This window comes from Desmodus rotundus, chromosome 13, assembly GCF_022682495.2.
Source record: "Desmodus rotundus isolate HL8 chromosome 13, HLdesRot8A.1, whole genome shotgun sequence".
In the NCBI taxonomy this organism is placed as follows: domain Eukaryota; kingdom Metazoa; phylum Chordata; class Mammalia; order Chiroptera; family Phyllostomidae; genus Desmodus; species Desmodus rotundus.
In genome coordinates, this window is record NC_071399.1 from 39882987 (window position 1) to 39907034 (window position 24048).

A 24048-nucleotide genomic window follows, 5' to 3' on the forward strand; every position below is an offset into this window, starting at 1 on the left:
TTTTTAAAAAAGCAAAGAATGTTTTGGCATTCCTTGCCAAAATAAAAGGCAGTCATGCAATTAATTGAAACCACCCGTTTCAACCTTTTTTCCCAAACCATAAAGAATAAGTCACAGAATAATCATTTTACAGAAATTAATATTCTATATAGTTCACTTATTAATTACAATAGTAATTGATTCAAAAGGCCTCAAATTCCAAAGATTTCACATACAGAGACATATATATATATATATGTCACTGAAAACTTTTCCATTTAAAAGTCACTAATAACTAAAGTCTCCAGAATAGGGCCTTACAACAAAATTCAGTCAGTGTTCCATTGTATTTTAAGATTGTAGTATATGTGATGAGTTAAGACAGAGTAGAGCACCTTATTTGCTTAGCTCTCTATTTTCAGTCCACTTGCTAACATCATAATTTTTGCTGTTTATTAAATACTATGATAAATTGATAGCACCAAAAGACACTATAAGTGCAATTTGTAGTATCTATTAGTAACAAAACATTCACTTTTGTTTGTAGCCTTTTTCTATGATTTTTACAGGTAAGATAGAGTCTGGGAAAATGGACTGGAAAGTACATCATACAAAAACAAAGTTTTTTAATTGGTTACCAGTACCGATGAATAGATCGCAGAATACCAGATACTTATAACTAGAAGGTATGTCAGGAATTGTTCAGTTCAAAAATGAAGTAAAATGATATCATCAAAAACACTGTCACACTTTCAAAATCATGTATATAAAGGACGTATCTTCTTAATATATAAATGGTTTACTCTACCTATTTTTGTGCTTTATAAAAATGGAATCACACTGTATTTGACCTATAAAGTTTTGCCATATAAAATATATAGGAATTCTGAAAAATTTAACTAGTATAATAGAATTTGTTTTGCTCGGGATAATTTGTTACAGACAGATTTTTTAAAGTATTAAAATATTATTTGTATAGTACTTTACTGTTCACAGAGTATTCACATATACCTTATTTATTTTGATTCTCAAAACAATCTTCAGAGAGTGTTGATATGATCACATACTTGAGAAAGATTGGTGTCATCTTCCTCAAAGACTGGTGTTTACCCAGAGCTAATAAACCAGTCAGTGATTTATTCCCAAACTTAGCCTTGTGACTGCAGAACTGAAGGCTTTGTTCTTTGCCTCTCTGACCTCTGACACAAAGGGTCACAGTCCCTATTCTCACCCCACGAAACCTCTATCTTCAACTGTAGTCCTTAGATGTTCCTTCTCAGAATGTCATCTCTTGAGAGTGAGGGCAGAGATGAGGTGGCCAAGTTTGGAAAAGGTGAAGAAGTTTTGAAAGGTAAAGAACTTCTTGTGGCTGATAGAGCATTCACTGAAGAAAACAGGAGGCTTGCCTGGCAGTGCTGTGAGTCTCCTTGGGAGGCTGTGGTGGAAAGGAGCCCATTTCCCTGTGGTGTAACTTTCTCCACAGTGAAGCAAGATGGGTATGTGCAGCCATGGAAAATTAGAATCACCTAGGAGTTGGCATTTTTTCTGAGAGTTTGGCAAACAAGACAGAGAAATGCGGTTTAGAGAACTGAAAAGAGTGTAATTGAATTGATGGATCATGGAAATTCATCTAAGCCAGAGAAGGAGGAATTTCAAGTCAAGAAATAGCTATTGTTGGTGGCTTTAACATTACACTTCTTTGTTTTTATTCCAAATTTCAAATACACAGAATTTTTATTTTTATTCATAAACAACTTAGTTTGGCCACAGTAAATGCTGACTCTTAGAGCTTTTATTTATTGTAGGTCTTTAAAAACATTTAATGCTATTGTATTGGTTTTTAGCAACCCCTAATTCTTCATAAGACCTTGATCTTATCAGTCATGATTTTGCCAACCAATGCACTTTTTAGAAATTTAACTCCAACACTAGGTAGGTGCAACAATTTACTATGTATATAGTAAAGTCATGTTAAATACTGAAAAGCTTTGAATAGTTGAGAAAGTTTTAAATAAAGGGAACTATACAACAAAATATTAAAGAATTATAAGGTCATAGAGTTTTTCAGAAGATAAAACTCATCCACATACTATTGCCATTTAAGTGGGGAAAAAGAAAGAAAGGAGATTCAGCAGATAAATAATTAAAGCAATTAAAATAAAAGCCTTGTCACTTTTTCACTCATTGAATACCATTAAGATAAATCTTCTCTTTTAGGGCTGACTAGTGGTAAGACACAGCAGGGAAACTCAGTAAAAGAGTTTGAGCTACTATATGAGCTGTCAAGTAGGTTTCATCTTGAAAGCAAATCTTTTATAGAAGAGTTCTTTAAAATAGCTGAAGATAAATAAAATAGATGCAAGTGATATTGTAAAATAAAAGTTGTACATCAATGATATTTGTTGTATTCATCACATTTAATAACTTTTAATGTGTATATTTTAAAGTAAAAGAAAAATGTTTAATGTGTATTTTAATACAAACAGTAGAAAGTATATTGAGTAAAAAGTAATTTATAAAAATACAGCTTCACATTAAAACCTGTGCATGCATGCTCATAGAAGCATTATTTATAATAAGCAACAAGCAAAAACAACCCATTTTTATGAACTGATTAATAGCTAAAATGTGGGATGTCCATAAAATAGAATATTATGTGGTGACAAAAAGTAATGAAGGACTGGTACATACTACAACACTGGATGAACCCTGATCACATGCTGTAAGCTTCCATTTATAGAAAGTGTCTAGAATAGACAAAGCCATAGAGACAGATATGCTGTTGGTTGCCAAAAGCTGGAGGAGAGACGAATAGGAAGTGACTTGCTAATGGGCAAAAAAGGTTTTTGGGGAGATGATGAAAATGTTCTTAAGTTAGTGGTAATAGTTGCACAACACTGTGAATAAACTAAAAACCATTTAATTGTACATTTTAAAAGTTACATTTTATGATGTGTAAAATATATCCTGATAATGCTTTTACTTTGAAAAGTTCAATAAGAGTATTTATCTACTATCCTAGTTCCTCAGTCTTTCCTATTTTATTGTTTCAAGTATATTGTATGGGTTTTAAAGCATTTTTATACACATAAAAATATATCTAGATATGTAATTGCAAGTAAAATTATACTATGTGTTCCACTCACTATATATGGACCAAAACTTAAGGTGTTTACCCATCCTACTTTTTAAAATATCTAATTGTTTTTAACCTAAATTGATATCCACACATACTAAAAACTCAAAACCTGCATTGTGTCATCAGATTATCTAAGGGCATTTATAACATATTTTGTAAAAGTTTAAGAACTACTTTGCAAGATCTGGATAAACACTTTTAGCATGTTTATTTCAGCATTGGAAAATACCCTTGCTTCTAACTCTAAGAAGGTCTATCAGAATGAGATTTGTGGTCAAAACTGGATCCCTGAAGCCTTGAGAAAGAAAAGGATGTCTTGTCACTTATGAACCTGCTTCTTTCTCCAAAACTATGTCAAGGTCCCTCAGCAGCTCAATGGGAACATGAGCTAAGAGATGTTGTTTGCCCCACCTGTGACTGGTGTCCAAGGGTTGTTAATTCAGATAAAAGAGAAGCCATGCAAATACTTATTTGTTCCCCTTTCTTCTCCCTCTGGTGATCTAACTGTAATTCAGATCTCCCAATCTTAGTCAATGGCCAGAAAGTAAAGCACCAAAATGTAGACCTTCTTAGGGAGAAATTATTATCTGTATGAGTGGTAAAATCAATGAATATTGAGGATAGATGTGGAAATGAGGCAAAGAATCGGGGTTGGAGTTAGCAGGATTTCCTGATATATTAGACGTAGGATGTGAAGGAATGAGAAGGTCCAAAGACATCTCTAACTTGAAAAATGTATCGGTCTTTTTCCAAGATGGGAATGAGTGTGGGAAGAACAAGTTTAGGGAGTGAGGCACGAAGAGTTTAATATGGGATATGCAAGACTTGAGATTCTCCTTAGATATGCCAGTGGAGATATGGAGTTGATTCTGGACATTTGTATGGAACTGGACATACATATGTGGGCATCATCAGTATATAGATGGTATTCAAAGGCATTAGAGTGGATGAGATCAACTAGTTAGTGAGTGTTGAGAGAAAAGAAAGAGATCTGAGGATTGAGTCCTGAAGCTCTTCAACACTTACAGGTTAGGAAATTGAAGGGAAAGCAGCAAAGGAAGCTGAGAATGGTTGGTAATGATATTTGTGTCTCTATACTGCTATGCTCAGGCCCTTTCAGTGACCCAAAGACCCCTGTTCTCTGCTCTTATATGTGTTTTCTCCTGTCTCATCACCACAACTGCTCACTTCCTCCTACTTTGATCTTGTGGCTTTTACTCTTTACTCTGGTTGTCACACTTTGAGTGCTCCCACATATCCAAAGAATTTGAATGCTCACCAAGCTTATGATTTTCAAAACCTTCCTTCTCCATTCAGTGAACATCATTGCAGTCTCTCTATTCTGTGCATTTTCTTTCCCATGGTAATTTCTGTTTATTCAGAGGTTTTGCTTCCTTCGAATATCAATATGCTTATAACTCTGACTTTGTAATAACTCCTCCATTGCTCCTACTCTATTGCATAGCCAATCTCCATTCATTATTCACCTCCATTTCCTACTGCTAACAATGTGTTTTTGTTGGTATTGCTATTGTTGCTGCAAGTTCCATTTGAAATTCATCAGAGATATTTTTGTTTGATTTAGCGCTTCCTTGGTGGGGCAGACGTTTTTGTTCCAGATCACCTCATATGCAACTGACCCATTCTCAGTTTCACTGCTCTTCGCTGATTCAGTTACCTGTGACCAAGCACCTGTCATATGAAGAGGGCTTAACCTGGATAGTGATGTTTTATGTGTTCATGTTATAGAACGGACCCAGGGGTTACGGAGTCCCTCTGACACTGGATTCTTTCCCCACTGCCATGGAATTGTAATGATGGCTCTCAATGTCAGAGTTTAGTGAAAAGGAAAGGAACTATTTATTCAAAAGTTATACAGGTTAAGAGTAATGACTTAATGTCTTTGTTAAAATCCCAAAGTCCCTTAAAACACCCACAAACACACACAGTCCTTCCTTCCCCCTTTTGCCCAGCCAGGGGTACTATGTCACAGGAAAAAAATAGAAGTCTGTAGCTCAGCTAGTTCCTGGATCTTCCCAGTAATCCGAGCTCAGTTGGCAGGCCTCTCATGGTTGCCAGCACCATCAGCTGTGTTGCCGGGATCTCCGGTTCTTAATCCAAACCCACGTGACACCTTCTCATGGCCCACCATCAAGAGTCCTTTCACTCCTTTCCTTCCCTACAATGTCTCTCCTGCGTTCTTCCAAACTACCAAGAGAGAGCTCTGCATGGATGCTACATCTTCCTTTCCTGCTTCCTAAACCATGCAGCTAAGGGAGCCCCAAAACCACCTGTTTTCCCCTGCTGTGCCTGGGTTTAAATCCCTATGCAAATCTTCCTCTGCAACCCCATTTCTGAATCCTCCCACTGTCTACTACACCTGCCCTCATTCCCATATTTTTCTAGCCTTTCTTGGTTGCCATAGTTAGTCTGGACAGGCATGACCCCCTATTGTGGAGGAGCCATCTCCAAGCTCACATGCAGGTGCTATAACTGGGGTGAGCTGCTTCCCAGTTATAGCATGGGAGGAAGTCATTCCTATCTCCCTGGCTCATAGCGTGGCCACAGCTACTTAACATATCTATGAAGCTAGCCAGAAGTTAGAGACATGTAAAATAACCATTTTTGTCTATCAGGTATGAAGCTGGTCAACTGTGATATGCAAAATAACTCTCAATGGCTCTACTCCATGTGTCCCATCCCCCAGTCCAGACTTGTAGGGGAGAGGATATCCTATATTTTCATATTTCCTGGACACCCCTAGTTCTGGACCCCATTACAAATCCATTTTGGGGGGCCCTGGCTGCACCCCATTACAATCTAGTCATTAGAAACAAAAATGAAAAAGCACTTGGAAACAAAGTTGTTTTATATCTTAAGTTTGGACTTGAGAAGTAAAGTAGCAAAATAAAGTGAAATTACAGAAAAAGCATAGCAATAAAACAGTAAAATCTGTCCCTAAAACCTACAGAAATTAGTAAAATAACTATTTTCAGCTGAAAAAGTTACACCAGCAATAACCACACAAAGAAGGGCCACAATTTCATATTATTATTGTTGAATAGCAGTTACTGGGAAAGAGAGGGAGAATGAACCCTAGACTCATGCCTAAAGCCTGTCTTTCAGAAGAAGTTGAGCAGAAATCAACTTGGAAAGGCAAATCATAAAGCATGTAGTCATATTCCTCACTTTAAGGAGACTTGGGATTCGAGCAAGTGCAGAGTCCTTGAAAAAGACAACAGGAATCCCTCAAGTATGGACGTCACTTGTTCCAGCCCGTTTTACTAGAAACAAGGTAAACTGCTACTTCTCACAATTTTTATTTTTCCAACTGGGAAGAAAGCTTGAGAGTGAAAGAAAGATAATCATAATTTCTGAAAACTAATTCTCTCCTATAATAAACATTTAACATAATGAAACTATGGAGAAGAAAGAAGAAAAAAGCAGACAGGAGGGGACAAGAGGCCTTTGGAAGGAGAGATAAGGAGAGCCACAGTTTCTCATTCACAACACAGAAGACAAAAACCAGCAAAATTAACTTGTATTTACCCTCAGTGTAGTGAGAAAATGATGGCTGGAGAAGCCAGTGAATAAAGAAAAAGATACCTGGGACTGACTGGAAGCAATAAAAATTTCCAGAATTTACCTGAATTGAAGAAATATCTGAAGCTTGATATTTCAAATATGATTGTCCTTAACCTCAGCTCTATTTCGCTCCCTGCAAATCCCTCCCTTCATAATGACATAAGAGGACTCTAGTGAGTGGGGTTGAGATTCTGGAATCATTATCTGACACTATATTGGAGAGAATAGAGGGTCTAGATAAAAAACTTAAAAATGGTGCTCGCTTCGGCAGCACATATACTAGAATTGGAACTTTGCAGAGAAGATTAGCATGGCCCCAGCGCAAGGATGATACGCAAATTCATGAAGCATTCCATATTTAAAAAAGAAAAGAAACTTAAAAATGAAGACTTTGACAACTGTAGAACAGGTCAAGAAAGTAATTCATCTAAATTAAAACAGATAGTAAGAGGACTCCAGTCTATGAAAATAAGGATTATATTGTTTCAGGGTAATTGAAGGCTCCCAGAGGAACATTTGTAGGAGAGTAAGAGTGGAATTTATTCATCTCTTTGGAATTTAAACAACAGGTAAAATGTGTGAGAATCTGGAAGCTACTACAGGTAGAAGGAGAAAGCATATATTTCTTCTCTCAATGGATTATAAGAAAAATAATCAGAAAGTATCAGCAGAAATAAAACAGAACTAAACTAAAAATTGTATACAAAAGGGATGGTTCATGTAAAATGAATTAAATTGGGCCAGATTTTGAGCAATTACAGGAAAGTAAGAAAGGGGACTTCATTTAACCTTGAAAATTTACCTTCTAGTACCAAACATGTCATAATATTGGTACCCTGGAGGAGGAAGTGTTGTCTTAGAACATTACAGGACTAAACAGTGAACAGTATTTTCATAGTCAACATATTGACTATCACTCTATTGATTGTCAATATACGGACAAGCCTGGAAGACTCTATTATGACTGGAAACAAAATGTAAATATTGTTGAGTTTGAGGATATAAGCAAACACATGACCAAAGATGGAGGAAATGAGAGAAGGGGAAGGTAGTGGGATGAGCAGCACTGCTGAGACCTTCATAATTATAGTATGATGTCAAGCCATTCTGTCAGTTTGATGGAATAGAAATAGAGATTTATGTACAAAACGTGAGAGTGGTCAAGTGAAGTCAAGAGTGATGTGTCTGAACTAAATCTTCACATATCATAGCAGAAGTCTATGTCTAAAGTGGATAGATCAAGTAATACTGAATAGGGATCTGGAGACCACCAGCAGAAGTGAAAAAAATAAATTGTTAAAACTGGTGGCCTCTGACAAGTGGGGTTGAAATACCTAGGCTACAGCTGTTTATTATTCTTTAAGAAACTCATCTTCAGGTTTCCTTACTATGAAATATTTTAATCATGTCTTATTACCTTAATTAAAATTTTGAAAAGCTGAACTAGAAATGAGCAGAAACTATACAAGAAGAAATCTTTGTTTTATTTCATGAATAAATGAATAAATAAATAAGACAATAAATGAAAAGATATGCCTTTCTTCAAGATTGGAAGATACACTGAGAATATATCAATTTTTCTTAGACTAATGTGATCTCAGTGAATAAAATGAAATGTTGTTATGGGGAAACTAACATAAACACAAATAAAAGAACTCTAAGAATAAAAAGTTATGAGAAGGAGCTAGTAACATGAGCAGTTATTAAAATGTATGATTTTAGGTAATTTGGAGATGAAATAGATTGATGGAAATGAATAGAAAGACTAGAAATACAGCACAAAACAAGGGCATATTCAATATATGACAAAGAAGTTATTCAAATTAATGAAGAAAACATAGATTTTTCAATTGCATAGAATCAACTGATCATCTATTGAAAAGAAAAATAAGATTAATTTGTTTCCTTTCTTATACTAAAATAAATTCCAGATTTAAACTTATTTATTTATTTATTTATTTAAATATTTTATTGTTGTTCATTTACAGTTGTCTGCATTTTCACACCACTCCTCCCCCGGTGCCCCAGCCAAACCCCTCTCCCTCCCTAACTCCACCCTCACCCTTGGTTTTGTCAATTAGTCCTTTATAGTAGTTCCTGAAAACCCTTTCCCCCATTATCCCCACCCACCTCCCCTATGGTTACTGTCAGATTGTTCATACTTTCAGTGTCCCTGGTTATATTTTGCTTGCTTTTTTCCTTTGTACATTATGTCCTGGTTAAAGGTGAGATAATATGGTATTTGTTGCTCATCACATGGCTTATTTCACTTAGCATAATGCTCTCCAATTCCATCCGTGTGGTTGCAAAGGGTATAAGCTCCTATTTTCTCTCTGTTGCATAGAATTCCATTGTGTAAATGTACCATACTTTTTTGATCCACTCATTTACTGATGGGCACTTAGGTTGCTTTCAGCACTTGGCTGTTGTAAATTGTGCCGCTATGAACATTGGGGTGCATAGGTTCTTTTGGATTGGTGTTTCAGTGTTCTTAGGATATAATCTCAGCAGTGGAATTGCCGGGGCAAAAGGCACTTCCATTTTTAGTTTTCTGAGGAAATTCAATACTGTTTTCCACAGTGGCCTCACCAGTCTGCATTCCCACCAACAGTGCACTAGGGTTCCCTTTTCTCCACTTTCTCTCCAACACTTGTTTGTTGATATGTTTATGATGGCCATTCTGACCAGTGTAAACTGGTATCTCATTGTGGTTTTAATTTGCATCTCTCTGATGCTAGTGATGCTGAGCATCTTTTCATATGTCTCTGGGCCCTCTGTATGTCTTCCTTGGAGAAGTGTCTGTTCAAGTCCTTGCCCATTTTTTAATTGGGTTGTTTGTCTTCCTGGAGCGGAGTCATGTGAGCTCTTCATATATTTGGGAGAGGAAACCATTGTCCGAGTTATCATTGTCAAATATGTTTTCCCATATAGTTGGTTCTCGTTTCATTTTAATGCTGTTTTCTTTAGCCATGCAGAAGCCTTTTAATTTGATGAGGTCCCATTTGTTTATTCTTTCCTTTATGTCCCTGGCTCTGGGGGACATATTAGTGGAGATGTTGCTGTGTGAAATGTCTGAGATTTTCCTGCCAATGTTTTCCTCTAGGACTTTTATGATGTCACAACTTATGTTTAAGTCTTTTATCCACCTTGAATTTATTTTTCTGTATGGTGTAAGTTGGTGGTCGAGTCTCATATTTTTGCATGTAGCTGTCCAAATGTCCCAACACCGTTTGTTGAAGACGCTATTTTTATTCCATTTTATCCTTCTTCCCCCTTTGTCAAATATTAATTGACCATAGAGACTTGGGTAAATTTCTGGGCTCTCTGTTCTATTACATTGGTCTATGTGTCAGTTCTTACACCAGTCCAGGCTGTTTTGATTACAGTAGACTTGTCATACACTTTAATATCAGGTTTTGAGATACCTCTTAATTAGTTCTTCTTTCTCAAAATTGTTGCACCTATTTGGGGTCGTTTATGGTTTCATATACATTTCTGAAATATTTGTTCTCTACCTGTGAAATATGCCATTTAGTACTTTCATAGGGATTCCATTGAATCTATAAATTGCTTTGTGTACTATAGATATTTTGAATATGTTAAAATTCTTCCAATCCAGAGCGTGGTACAAGCTTCCATTTGTTTGTGTCTTTCTTAATTTCTTTCTTCAGTGTTGTGAAGTTTTCTGAGTACAGGTTTTTACTCGCTTGGTTAGATTTATTCATAGGTATTTTATTTTTCTTGTTGCTATATCAAATGGGATTTTTTCCTGATTTCTGTTTCTTATATTTCATTGTTGGTGTACAAAAACGCCTTTGATTTCTGAATATTGACTTTGTATCCCATCGCTTTGCCAAACTCACTTATTAGATCAAGCAGTTTTTTGGAGGATTCTATAGGATTTTCCATGTACACTATCATGTCATCTGCAAACAGTGACAGTTTCATTTCCTCCTTTCCAATTTGGATGCCTTTTATTTCTTTTTCTTGTCTGATTGCTGTGGCTAGGACTTCCAATACTATGTTGAATAGGAGTGGTGAGAGAGAGCATCCTTGTCTTGTTCCTGATCTTAGTGGGAAAGCTCTAGGATTTTGTCCATTGACTATGATGTTGGGTGTAGGTTTCTCGTATATGGCCTTAATTATGTTAAGGAATGCTCCCTCTATTCCCACTTTGCTGAGTGTTTTTATCAGAAATGGGTGTTGTACCTTATCAAATGCTTTTTCCACATCTATTGATATCATCATGTGATTTTGTCTTTCCTTTTGTTTATGTGACATAATAGTTTATTGATTTGCAAATATTGTACCATCCTTGCATCCCTGGAATGAATCCCAGTAGGTAATGGTGGATGATCTTTTTAACATATTGCTGGATGTGGTTTGCCAATATTTTGTTGAGGATTTTAGCATCTATGTTCATCAGCAATATTGGCCTGAATTTTTCTTTCTTTGTTATGTCTTTATCTGTTTATGGGATTAGGATGATGCTGGCTTCAGAAAAAGAGTTTGGGAGTCTTCCATCTTCTTGAATTTTTTGGAATAATCTGTGAAGGATAAGGGTTAGCTCTTCATTAACATTTGCTTTGTAGAATTCTCCTGTGAAACCATCTGGTCCAGGGCTTTTGTGTGTCGGAAGCGTTTTGATTACTGCTTCAACTTCATCAATTGTTATTGGTCTGTTCATGCCTTCTGCTTCTTCTTCATTGAGTTTTGCAAGGTTATATTTTTCCAAAAATTTGTCCATTTCACCTAGGTTTTCAAATTTCTTAGCATATAGTTCTTCATAGTAATTTCTTACAATCCTTTGTATTACTGTGGTATCAATTGTAATCTCTTCTCTTTCATTTCTGATTGTGCTTATTTGGGCCCTCTCTCTTTCTTGATGAGTCTGCTTAATGGTTTCTCAATGTCATTTATCTTTTCAAAGACCAGCTCCTGGACTTATTGATCCTTAGAATTGTGCTTTCAGTCTCTATGTCATTTAATTCTGCTGTGATCTTGGTTATTTACTTCCTTCTACTTGCTCTGGGCTGTCTTTGTTGTTGTTCCTCGAGTTCTTGTAGGTGTAGGGTTAGGTTGTTTATTTGAAATGTTTCTATCTTTTTTAGGTAGAAAGTTCTCTATAAACTTCCCTCTCAGGACTGCCTTCACTGTGTCCAATAAGTTTTGGATTGTTGTGAGTTTATTTTCATTTGTTTCTAGAAACTTTTTGATTTCTTCCTTGATCTCATCCTTGACCCATTCATTGTTTAATAGCATGCGATTCAGTCTCCATGAGTTTTAGTGTTCTGGGTTTTTTTCCTTGTGGTTGGTTTCTAGTTTCAGTCCCATGTGGTTGGAGAAAATGCTTGATATGATTTCAATTTTCTTGTATTTGTTGAGGGTTGTTTTGTGTCCTATCATGTGGTCTATCTTTGAAAATGTTCCATGTGCATTTGAAAAGAGTGTGTATTTTGCTTCTTTGGAATCAAAGGCTCTATGTTTAACAGTTAAGTTCATGTGATCTAGGGCAGTGTTCATTGTCACAATATCTTTGTTGATATTTTGTTTGGAAGATCTGTCCATTTTTGACAGTGGGATGTTGCAATCCCCTACTATAATTGTGTTGCTGTCAATATCTTTCTTGAATCCTCCAAGATTTTCTTTATGTATTTGGGTGCTCCTATGTTGGGTGCTTATATATTTACAATGTTTATGTTCTTGATAGATTCTTCCTTTGAGTATTATGTGGTGACTTTCTGGGTGACTTTCTGAGGTTACTTTCTTTTTATGGCTCTTTTTTTGAAGTCTATTTTTGTCTGATATGAGTTTTGCTGCCCCAGCTTTTTTTTTCCCAGTCTGTTTGCTTGGAATACTTGTATCCAGCCCTTCACTTTCAGTCTGTGTAGGTCTTTTGTTCTGAGGGTGGTCTCTTGTAGGTAGCATATGTGTGGGTCATGATTTCTTATCCATTCCACTATTCTATGTCTCTTAATTGAGGTGTTTAATCCATTTACATTTAAGGTTATTATTGATAGGTACTTATTCATTGCCATTTTTTTGTACCTGTGTTCCTCTCTCTATTACTGTTTTTCCTCCTGTTCTTAAAGCAGACCCTTAAGCACTTCCTGCATAGCTGGCTTGAAGTATATTTTTTTAGCCTTTTCATCTGGGAAGCTCCCTATTTGGCCTTCCACTTTAATTGTGAGCCTTGCTGGTAGATTATCCTCAGTTGCCATCCCTTGGTTTTCATTACTGGGAATATTTCTTGCCATTACTTTCTGGCTTGGAGTGTTTCCATTGAGCAGTTAGCCGCTAGCCTTATCAAGGCTCCCTTGTATGTTACTTCCTGTTTTTCTCTTGCTTCCTTTAAGATTCTCTCTTTGCCTTGGAAAATTGACATTTTAATGATGATTTGTGTTGAAGTGGGCTTCTTTGGGTTCCTCTTGATTGGGACTCTCTGTGTTTCCTGGATTTTTGTGACTTTTTCTCTCATCAAATTAGGGAAGTTTTCCATCAATACTTTTTCAAACACATTTTCTATCGCTTGCTCTTCTTCTTCTCCTTCTGGTATCCCTATCACATGGATATTATTATGTTTCATGTTGTCCTGCATTTCCCTTAACCTCTCTTCATTCTTTCTGTGTCTCTTTTCCTTTTCTTGCTCTTTCTGTGTGTTTCTTGCTATCTTGTCCTCCAGCTCACTGATCTGATCCTCTGCTTCATCTAGCCTGCTTTTGATTCCTTCTCCTGTGTTCTTCAATTCAGAAATTGTCAGATTTAAACTGGTTTAAACAGTGATTTGTGGCTCAATGTATTAAACATAATTGTAACACAGGAGGTCAAACCCAGGGATCTCAACTACTCATTTGGATAAGCCAAAAAATCCACAAGGAGGACTGGATGGAGTGGACATAGCCTTTATTACTCACATTTCAGGGATCACCAGCAGCGGCAGATTGGCCAAGGAGGATCGCATTACCCTGAGTCTGAGACTTGTTTTAAGGGGTCCCCAACAATGGGGCCACGTGTTTTATGAGTGACTCTAAACTACATTACCTCAGTGTGTATGTGCAGAGAGAAAATGTGAAGAAGCAGTCACACAGGACAAGAAGCTGCTTCCAAAAGGAAATGTGGGAATTACAATCCATTTCCAAAAAATACACATTCTTTCTGGTCAGGTGCCATCCTTCCAGACTTCCATTGGGGGGGTTGGAGGAGCCTTGTCCAGCACGGCCCCACAATAATAAACTGAGGAAACTGTAACCTATTGAATAAAAGTCTGGGTATATTTATCTAATCTTTCAATGTGAGAAATCTTTTTAGGCAAAAGAAAAATACATTAAATGAAAGGAATGGCAGATAAGACCACATATTAATTAAAATTTTATGTTTGCAAAAATTCTATGAATGATAGGTAAACTCCATTAAACATATGACAGGTACAAGGTTAGTCTTCTCAATTTATAAAGAGTTGGCAGAAGCCTATAAAGTGAGAAAAATCAGCAGGATAGGAAAAGAGCATAAGAAGGGGGAAAGTAGTTCAAAGAAACAACTTACTCTAGTATTTTGTTCATCACCTTTTTCTCCACCACTTAAATTCTACTCATCTTCATCATGAAAGTCAATTGCTACCATTTTCCTACACCTGTTCTTGACTTACCTAAGAGGAATACATAGGTCCTTCTAACTTGCTTCTGGGTAGCTTTACCATACATATTTCTCCTATGCATAATATTTTTTCCCTCTTTTCTTTCTTAGAACTGGTCATGTTCACCTTTTTCTTCCATTCTGGATTATAAATTTCTCAAGGGAACAAATTATGTCTCCCTCATTTTAATCCCCAACACATTAAACTTTCAGAAACTACTGATAAGCCTGTTTGAATAAATAAACTAAGCAGGCTCTTCAAAGAACACAGATCATGAATATAATGTAAGTCAGTAAGTGTACTTACCTCACAACCTCAAACAATCATTTGGATTTAAGTTTCTGATAAAATCTCAGCAAAACTGACAAGATACCCTTCCTTCAGGACACAAATTAATTTTCAGCCTATAATAAAAGTATTTCATGGCACTCACTTTCATTGCTTTATTTATGTAAGCAGCTTTAAACACATGAATCACACTGTACAGAAAGCTTTGCTTTCAAATATAATTCACAGTATGAACTTTCAGGTTGCTGAGCTGTGCAGAAATGAGATTCTTCTGAGACTTTGAAAACAGTAGAGGATAACCACAATGTTCTTGACTGCATTGCTTATCTCACAGCAACAGGTTATAATCCCACAGCTCCATGTTCCAGAGCATTTACTGAATCCATAATAGTTGAGTGTTCATGAAAGTTAATGTAGTAGATCAAAACAAGTTAAATTGGATTGTGCCTAAGGCAGCTGAACTGTACACCTGAATTTTTGGTGTGTATGTCAAAACTAAATCTACTGGACTTAATCATAAACTTTTCTGTTACTTTTGAAGAAAGAAATTCATTTCTACTAAAACTCATTTTGTACTGGTAGGTGTTTTGACTCTTTCCCTATTTCTATTGAGTCCTTAAGAACACACACTTTCACACTGGTGACATCTCCATTGAAGAAAACACATCAATCTGATATTTTTCATGAGAAATATCTTTGGAACTTGTGATCCTTCCTTTGGAAGTAATAAATATTCAACAGAAAAAATACAGGGAAAAAAATTATCCCCAATGATAAGTCCTGGCACACATATGAGGTTAAATGATGTGTTGAAAATTTCCCTGAAGCATTTGTATAATGAGTGAAAGCTAACATTCTCTTAGGCACCTGACAAGGAAAGTATTATTTTGTTCTTGATGATCCTGGGTTCAAGTATCAGTTTCAACATAGTTCATACTTTTATAAACAAAACACTTCATAGGGTAATAAGATTGCTGGGAAAGTAACTCAAGGAGAAGTTAAGTGTTTTGCACATGGACAAAGGGTAAGTATAAGAATGTATCTCCTACTTCAAGATTTGTTAGTTTTTCCTTTGTTCAAATGGGTCTATTATATGTTGATCATGGAACACCTTCTAAAAAAGTTAACTATCTGTAGTAAAGGAAGCTTTGGTGAGAGACCTCACTGTGTGAGTAGGCCTGAGAGGTAGTAGGTTCAAGACTTCACAAAACACAGGAAGCAATACTTGGAAAAGTACGTACTTTGGATTCAAAACACTTAAGTAATACTTCTGTTAGTGCTACAAATTAGTAGAGTAACTTTGGGCTAATCACCTATCATCCTTAAGCCTCATTTTTCTTATTTTTAAAAAGAAAGAGTCAGATTAGATTATCCTTAAAGTCCTTTGTCTCTGAAATTCTAATCTATGTAACAGAGCTTTTATCTTGGAATCAGTTCATCTTTGTATTATACTGCACTTTATTTCTTGGAGACTCACTACCTGAGAATTCAATTTAAGTTTTCATTGTACTATGGCCTATAAAGACCTTTTTTAATCTTTTTTATGGATTTTTTTGCAGTTGATTTTTTAAATATATTTTTTCATTATGCTATTACAGTTGTCCCATTCCCCCCCTCACTCTACCCCATCCTGTCCACCCCCTCCCTCCCACATTCCCCCCCTATAGTCCATGTCCATGGGTCATACTTATAAGTTCTTTGGCTTCTACATTTCCTACACTATTCTTACCCTCCCCCTGTCTATTTTCCACCTATCATTTATGCTACTTATTCTCTGTACCTTCCCCGCCTCTCTCCCCCTCCCAGTCCCCTGTTGATAACCCTCCATGTGATCTCCATTTCTGTGGTTCTGTTTCTGTTCTAGTTGTTGGCTTAGTTTGCTTTTGTTTTTGTTTTAGGTGTGGTTGTTAATAACTGTAAGTTTGCTGTCATTTTTACTGTTCATATTTTTTTATCTTCTTTTTCTTAGATAAGTCCCTCTAACATTTCATATAATAAGGGCTTGGTGATGATGAACTCCTTTAACTTGACCTTATCTGAGAAGCACTTTAACTGCCCTTCCATTCTAAATGATAGCTTTGCTGGATAGAGCAATCTTGGATGTAGGTCCTTGCCTTTCATGACTTGGAATACTTCTTGCCAGCCCCTTCTTGCCTGTAAGGTCTCTTGTTAGAAATCAACTGACAGTCTTCTGGGAACCCCTTTGTAGGTAACTGTGTCCTTTTCTCTTGCTGCTTCTAAGATTCTCTCCTTCTCTTTAATCTTGGGTAATGTAATTATGATGTGCCTTGGTGTATTCGTCCTTGGGTCCAGCTTCTTTGGGACTCTCTGAGCCTCCTGGACTTCCTGGAAGTCTATTTCCTTTGCCAGACTCGGGAAGTTCTCCTTCATTATTTGTTCAAATAAGTTTTCAATTTTTTGTTCTTCCTCTTCTCCTTCTGGCACCCCTATAATTCGGATGTTGGAACGTTTCAAGATGTCCTGGAGGTTCCTAAGCCTCTCCTCATTTTTCCGAATTCTTGTTTTTCATTCTTTTCTGGTTGGATGTTTCTTTCTATCTTCTGGTCCACACCATTGATTTGAGTCCCAGTTTCCTTCACATCACTATTGGTTCCCTGTACATTTTCCTTTGTTTGTCTTGGCATAGCCTTCGTTTTTTCATCTAGTTTTCGAACAAATTCAACCAATTCTGTGAGCGTCTTAATAACCAGTGTTTTGAACTGTGCATCCAATAGGTTGGCTATCTCTTCCTTGCTTAGTTGTATTTGTTGTATTTTTTCTGGAGCTTTGAAGTGGTCTGTCATTTGGGCCATTTTTTTTTTTGTGTGTGTCTTGGCGCGTCTGTTATTTAAAAGGGCGGAGCCTTAGGTGTTTCCCCGGGGCAGGGGGATGCTGGTCGCTGCACTGTGATGCTGTATGTGGGGGAGAGGCTGAGAGGGAGCAATGGCGCCTGCTCCCCTCTCCACCCAACCTCAATCTTTCACTCTGCTACCCACAATCAAACTGGGCTCCTCTGGTGCTGGTTCCCGAGTGGGTGGGCTTGTGCACACTCTAGGCCCCTGTGGGTCTCTCCAGCAACCTCTCCTGTGAGGCAGGGAGTCTCTCCTGCTGCCCAAACCCCAAGGGTGTTTTCAATCAGAAGTTTGAGGCTTTATTTCATCGCACTAGAGACCTTGGTTACGCGGTCTGCTTTGCTCCCCACCATTCGTCCAGTTTATCTATGAGCAAATGTGGGGCCACAGGGTCTGCTAGTGGTCAAACTGCCTGCCCCATTTGTCCCACACTCCACCAGTCTCGGTCCCGCCACAGCAACGCGAGTCCTCTCCGCCTCGGCTGCCCATCTCTGCCCTTCCTACTGGTCTGGGTGAATGTTTATTTTTTATTTCCTTGGTGTCAGACTTCCTCATCATTTGATTTTCTGTCATTTCTGGTTGTGCGAGGAGGTGCAGTGTGTCTAGCTACGCCACCATCTTGGTTCTCCATCTAAAGACATTTTCAAAAAGCCAGTATATTCCAGTTGTCATCTTTCCCAGATGTCATAATAAGTTCTAATCAGGAAGCATTTATCGTCCACTAATGTGTACAGGGTAGATGAATTAGAGATATAGTCATTATCATTTAATTAATAAGAAGAACATGCAAGAATGGAACTAACCACAGATCTTGCCGAGAGTAAGAGTCCTATGGTTTAGCCGAATTTTGTTGGAATGCTCTGTATTTTTTAGTCTTGGCTTCTTCCATCATCTTGACTCTGGGCTCTGAAAAAAAAAAAATTATGAAAATGTATTTGTCTTTATCAAGTTGCTTAGCATGGCAATATTATTTTTAAATATTTCTTTTTTAAAGATTCTCATGTTTTTAATATAACAAATAATTTGATAGATGAGTATTATAAAAGTAAAAAGGTTATTCTCATATTCCTTTAGACAATTAAATATAATTCATTATAAAAACAAGTTGTGCTTAGCAGCAAAAAAAACCCCCCAAAAACTTGCAATAATCTGTTGAAAATGTTAAATACCTAGCTTACTTAGAGTAGAGAAAAGAAAAGCAAATAAGCTAAGATCCTAACTTCTTTTCTAATTTTTCTCAACAGTGTTTACCACCAACAAGGCTTATTTTAATTCAGGACAATTATTTTAGTTTTCCACACTGAATAGTTAGATAGGTTTTTATGATCTGTAGTTCCCGGCCATTTCCCCTCTGTTGAATTAAAACTGTTATTCCCCTAAACAATCAGATGAAGATCAATAATATTGAGATCAAAGTCCTCAAACATCGTATAATAATTTTCAATTGTATGCGAGCCTAAAGCTGGTGTTTAATATGTCCATTCTTTTCCTCTGTAGGCATTTATGTCCATGTTCCAGATCCTTACCCAGGAAGGATGGGTGGATGTGATGGACCAAACTCTAAATGCTGTGGGACACATGTGGGCACCTGTGGTTGCCATCTATTTCATTCTCTATCATCTTTTTGCCACTCTGGTGAGTTTAGCACTTCTTTCAATTGTGTCTTAGAATTCATAATGGGATGAACAACAACAGGTTTTTGGCCTACTTTGAATCTCTGAATGAGAGCCAGAAAACCAATATAGAGTAGTCTTCTTGGATGAGGTCCCTTCCATATTCAATTTCTTTGAATAAATGAACTTGAGGAATGAGAGTTCAGATGTAAATAAGAAGTTGTCTCCTTTACGTGTAAGTGTTTGCATGAGGAAAACAAGACAAAATAGAAATCTCACATTTATATACCAATTTAAACATCTCTAGTCATTCACACTCTAGATATCTAAGGATCAAACCAGACCTACATTATTATTATTATTATTATTATTAATTATTAATTATTATTTTATAATCTTGTAGAGACACTCTAACTTCACTTCATCTTCTTCACAGCTGTAATTAAATTGAAGATAGTCACTGGAAACTTCAGGGTACAGTCAGTTAAATATAAATCAGCTCGGTGTTTTTGTGCTATAGGTAATGGAAAGAAAGAGATAGGGAAAAATTAAACACATAGCAGTAAATATTTTAAAAGGACAATAAAAACTGAATACCAAATCCAAGAAAAAAATGACTTTTGTCACACAGAGTTGTCTCTTCAATGTATTTTTATTAAAAAGAAAAATGTTATGAAATGTGGACTATGACATACTAAGGGATATAACTCTCAGGTCTTTCTAGTGAGAAATGTACATCATTATGTAATAAATTGGTGCATGTTTAAGAAGCAAACTTAAGCTCTACTCTTATGTTAAAAGCTCCAAGTTAGGGTCCCAAAATGTTATTATTTACTAGGAACACATGAAATTAAGACAACTGCTACTACTATTGAAAGGCAAAATACTTCACAATTTTATTACTAATATTTGGAATAACCAAGTTATGTAACATTTCCACTTTACAGATGATGAAACTGAGGCTCAGAGGAGTTAAAGTAATTTGCCCAATGTCACACAGAGTGTAAATGTTAGAGTCAGAATGTCCCCAGGTCTGCCTCTTCTCATATGATCTTGCTACTAATTATTGCTACTTCCCTAGATTTGGAAACTTAGTATGGTCACTGAAAATGTTTGCATCAAATCAAACCTCTTCCAAAGAGTTATTAAAATAAAGCAAATTGCATATGATCTCTAAAATCCCTTCTAATTTTATTTTTTGTTTGTTTTTTTCTCCTTTTCTTTTATATTTTTAGTTTATTTTTTGTTATTAATATTTTTATTAGTAGTATTAGATGAAAACAATTCATTTTTTTCAATTATTAAATTATTTTATTGTTGTTCATTACACTTGTCTGCATTTTCTCTCCACCTCTCTACCCCACCTCAGCCAAACCCACCTCCATCCCCTGCTTCCACCCTCCCCCTTGGTTTTGTCCATGTGTCCTTTGTAGTAGTTTATGAAAACCCTTCTCCCCACTGTCCCTTCTCCCTTCCCCTCTGGCTATTGTTAGATTGTTCCTAACTTCAATGTCTCTGGTTAAATTTTGTTTGCTTTTTTCTTCTGTTGATTATGTTCCAGTTAAAGGTGAGAGAATAAGGTATTTGTCCCTCACCAGCTGGCTTATTTCACTTAGCATAATGCTTCCCAGTTCCATCCATGCTGTCACAAAGGGTAGGAGCTCCTTCTTTCTTTCTGCTTCATAGAATTCCATTGTGTAAATGTACCATAGTTTTTTGATCCATTCATTTACTGATGGGCACCTAGGTTGCTTCTAGCACTTGACTATTGTAAATTGTGCTGCTATGAACATTGAGGTGCACAGGTTCTTTTGGATTACTGTTTCAGGGTTCTTAGGATATAATCCCAGCAGCGGAATTGCTGGGTCAAAAGGCAGTTCCATTTTTAATTTTCTGAGGAAATCCCATACTGCTTTCCACAGTGGCTACACCAGTCTGCATTCCCACCAACAGTGCACTAGGGTTCCCTTTTCTCCACTTCCTCTCCAACATTTGTTTGTTGATTTGTTTATGATGGCCATTCTCACCGGTGTGAAGTGGTAACTCATTGTGGTTTTAATTTGCATATCTCTGATGGCAAGCAATGCTGAGCATCTTTTCTTATGTCTCTGGGCCCTCTGTATGTCTTCCTTGGAGAAGTGTCTGTTCAAGTCCTTGCCCATTTTTTAATTGGGTTGTTTGTCTTCCTGGAGTGGAGTCATGTGAGTTCTTTAAATATTTTGGGGATCAAACCCTTGTCTGAGGTATCATTGGCAAATATGTTTTCCCTTATGTTTGGTTCTCTTTTCATTTTAATGCTGTTTTCTTTAGCCATGCAGAAGCTTTCTATTTTCAGAGATCCCACTTTTTTATTCTTTCCTTTATGTCCCTGGCTCTAGGGGAAATACCAGTGAAAATGTTGCTATGTGGAATATCTGAGATTTTCTTGACTATGTTCTTCTATATGACTTTAATGGTGTCATGACTTATATTTAAGCCTTTTATCCACCTTGAATTTACTTTTGTTTATTGTGTAAGCTGGCGATCAGGTTTCATTTTTCTTGTATGTAGGTGTCCAGCTCTCCCAACACCATTTGTTGAAGAGGTTATTTTTACTCCATTTTATCCTTCTTCCCCCTTTGTCAAATATTAATTGACCATATAGACTTGGGAACAGAACACAGAAATTCTCTGTTCTGTTCCATTGGTATGTGTGCTGTTCTTATGCCAGTACCAGGCTGTTTTGATTACAGTGGCCTTGTAATACACTTTAATATCAGGTTTTGTGATCTTTCCTACCTTATTCTTCATTGCTGCAGCTATTTGGGGTCATTTATGGCTTCATATAAATTTTTGAAATGTTTGTTCTATATCTGTGAAATATGTCATTGGTATTTTAATAAGGATTGCATTGAATCTATAAATTGCTTTGGGTGGTATGGCCATTTTGATGATGTTAATTCTTCCAATCCATGAGCATGGTACATGCTTCCATTTGTTTGTGCCTTCCTTAATTTCTTTCTTCAGTGTTGCTGCTATACTTTTCTGAGTATAGATCTTTTGCCTCCTTGGTTAGGTTTATTCCTAGGTACTTTATTTTTCTTGTCACTATATCAAATGGGATCTTTTCCCTGTTTTCTGTTTTTGATGTTTCATTATTGATATACAAAAATGCCTTTGATTTCTGAATACTGACTTTGTATCCTGCTGTTTTGCCAAATTCATTTATTAGGTTGAGTAGTTTTTTGGTGGATTCTATAGGATTTCCTATGTACACTATCATGTCATCTGCAAACAATGACAGTTTTTCTTTCTCCTTTCCATTGTGGATGCCTTTTATTTCTTTTTCTTGTCTAATTGCTATGGCTAGGAGTTCCACTACTATGTTGAATAGAAGTGGTGAAAGTGGACAACCTTGTCTTGTTCTTCATCTTATTGGGAAAGCTCTAAGATTTTGCTCATTGAGTATGATGTTGACTGTAGGTCTCTCGTATATGACCTTTATTAGTTTGAGGAATGTTCCCCCATTCCCACTTTACTGAGTGTTTTCATCATAAATGGGTGTTGTACCTTATCAAATGCTTTTTCCCATCTATTGATATGGTCATGTGTTTTTTAACTTTCCTTTTGTTTATGTGATATATTACATTTATTGATTTGTGAATAGTGAACCATCCTTACATCTCTGACATGGATCCTACTTGGTCATGGTGTGTGATCTTTTCAATGTATTGCCAGATGCGGATTGACAATATTTTGTTGAGGATTTTAGCCACTATGCTCATTGGCGATATTGGCCTGTGATTTTCTTTCTTTGTTGTGTCTTTATCTGGTTATGGGATTAGGATGATGCTGCCTTCATAAAAAGAGTTTGGGAGTCTTCTGGGCCTTTGTGTGCCTGGAGTTTTTTGATTACTGATTCAATTTCATCAGTGGTTATTTGTCCATTCAGGTTTTCTGCTTCTTCTTCATTGAGTTTTGGAAGATTATATTTTTCTAGAAATTTCTCCATTTCACCTAAGTTTTCATATTTTTGGCATAGTTCTTCAGAGTAATTTCTTACAATCCTTTGTATTTCTGTAGTATCAGTTGTAATCTCTCCCCTTTCATTTCTGATTATGTTTACTTGGGTCCTCTCTCTTTTTTCCGTGATGAATCTGCTTAAAGGATTGTTGATTTTGTTTATTTTTTTAAAGAACCAGATCCTGGATTTATGTCTGTATGTCATTTAATTCTGCTCTGATCTTGGTTATTTACTTCTTTCTGCTCCCTCTGGGGTTTGTTTGTTGTTCCTTCAGGTCTCGTAGATATAGGGTTAGGTTATTTATTTGAAATGTTTCTGTCTTTTTTAGGTAGGAAGTACACTATAAACTTCCCTCTTAGGACTGCCTTCACTGTGTCCCATAAGTTTTGGACTGTTGTGCGTTCATTTTCATTTGTTTCCAGAATTTTTTTATTTCTTCCTTGATCTCATCCTTGACCCATTCATTGTTTAGTAGCATGGTATTCAATTTCCATGAGTTTGAGTGTTTTTGAGTTTTTTCCTTGAGGTTGGTTTCTAGTTTCATTCCCTTGTGATCAGAGAAAATGTTTGATAAGATTTCAATTTTCTTGAATTTGTTGAGCTTGTTTTGTGTCCTATCATGTGGTTTATCTTTGAAAATGTTCCATGCTCTATGTTTGCCCTTTCTTCTGTTTTTGTGGGCTCTTTTATTGTACTTGGGTTTTTACTTTTTGGTGGTTCCTTTGTTAGTGGGTTCTCTCCTCCCCTGGGTATACTAACTAATGTTCACAGCTCCCACCTAATCTTGTATGTGATCAGTGGCAGGGGGTAGTCAAAGGGGATTAAGACAGAGAGAGAGTATTTTATGGGATTTAAAATACCAAGAAGTAGAGAAGAGATAGGAGATCCTTTGGATAAGTATAGCATTAACTGTGATATTTCACCCAACTAGTGACTTTTTATAAAAGGTGAAAGAG

At 36.5% G+C, this 24048-nt stretch overlaps 1 protein-coding gene and 1 non-coding gene across 3 annotated transcripts in view; both read left to right on the forward strand.

The window, feature by feature from the left end:
• Positions 1-24048, forward strand: part of NALCN (sodium leak channel, non-selective) — a 380160-nt gene that overhangs the window by 214426 nt on the left and 141686 nt on the right. For both annotated transcript variants that reach the window (XM_045186646.3, XM_024578981.3), the window contains exon 14: positions 18974-19111. In XM_045186646.3, the coding sequence (XP_045042581.1) occupies positions 18974-19111 (138 nt within the window). The remainder of the gene's footprint in view (positions 1-18973; positions 19112-24048) is intronic.
• LOC112321566 (U6 spliceosomal RNA) lies at positions 6959-7065 on the forward strand. The gene has a single exon (XR_002976540.2). It is a non-coding gene; the product is annotated as a U6 spliceosomal RNA (small nuclear RNA).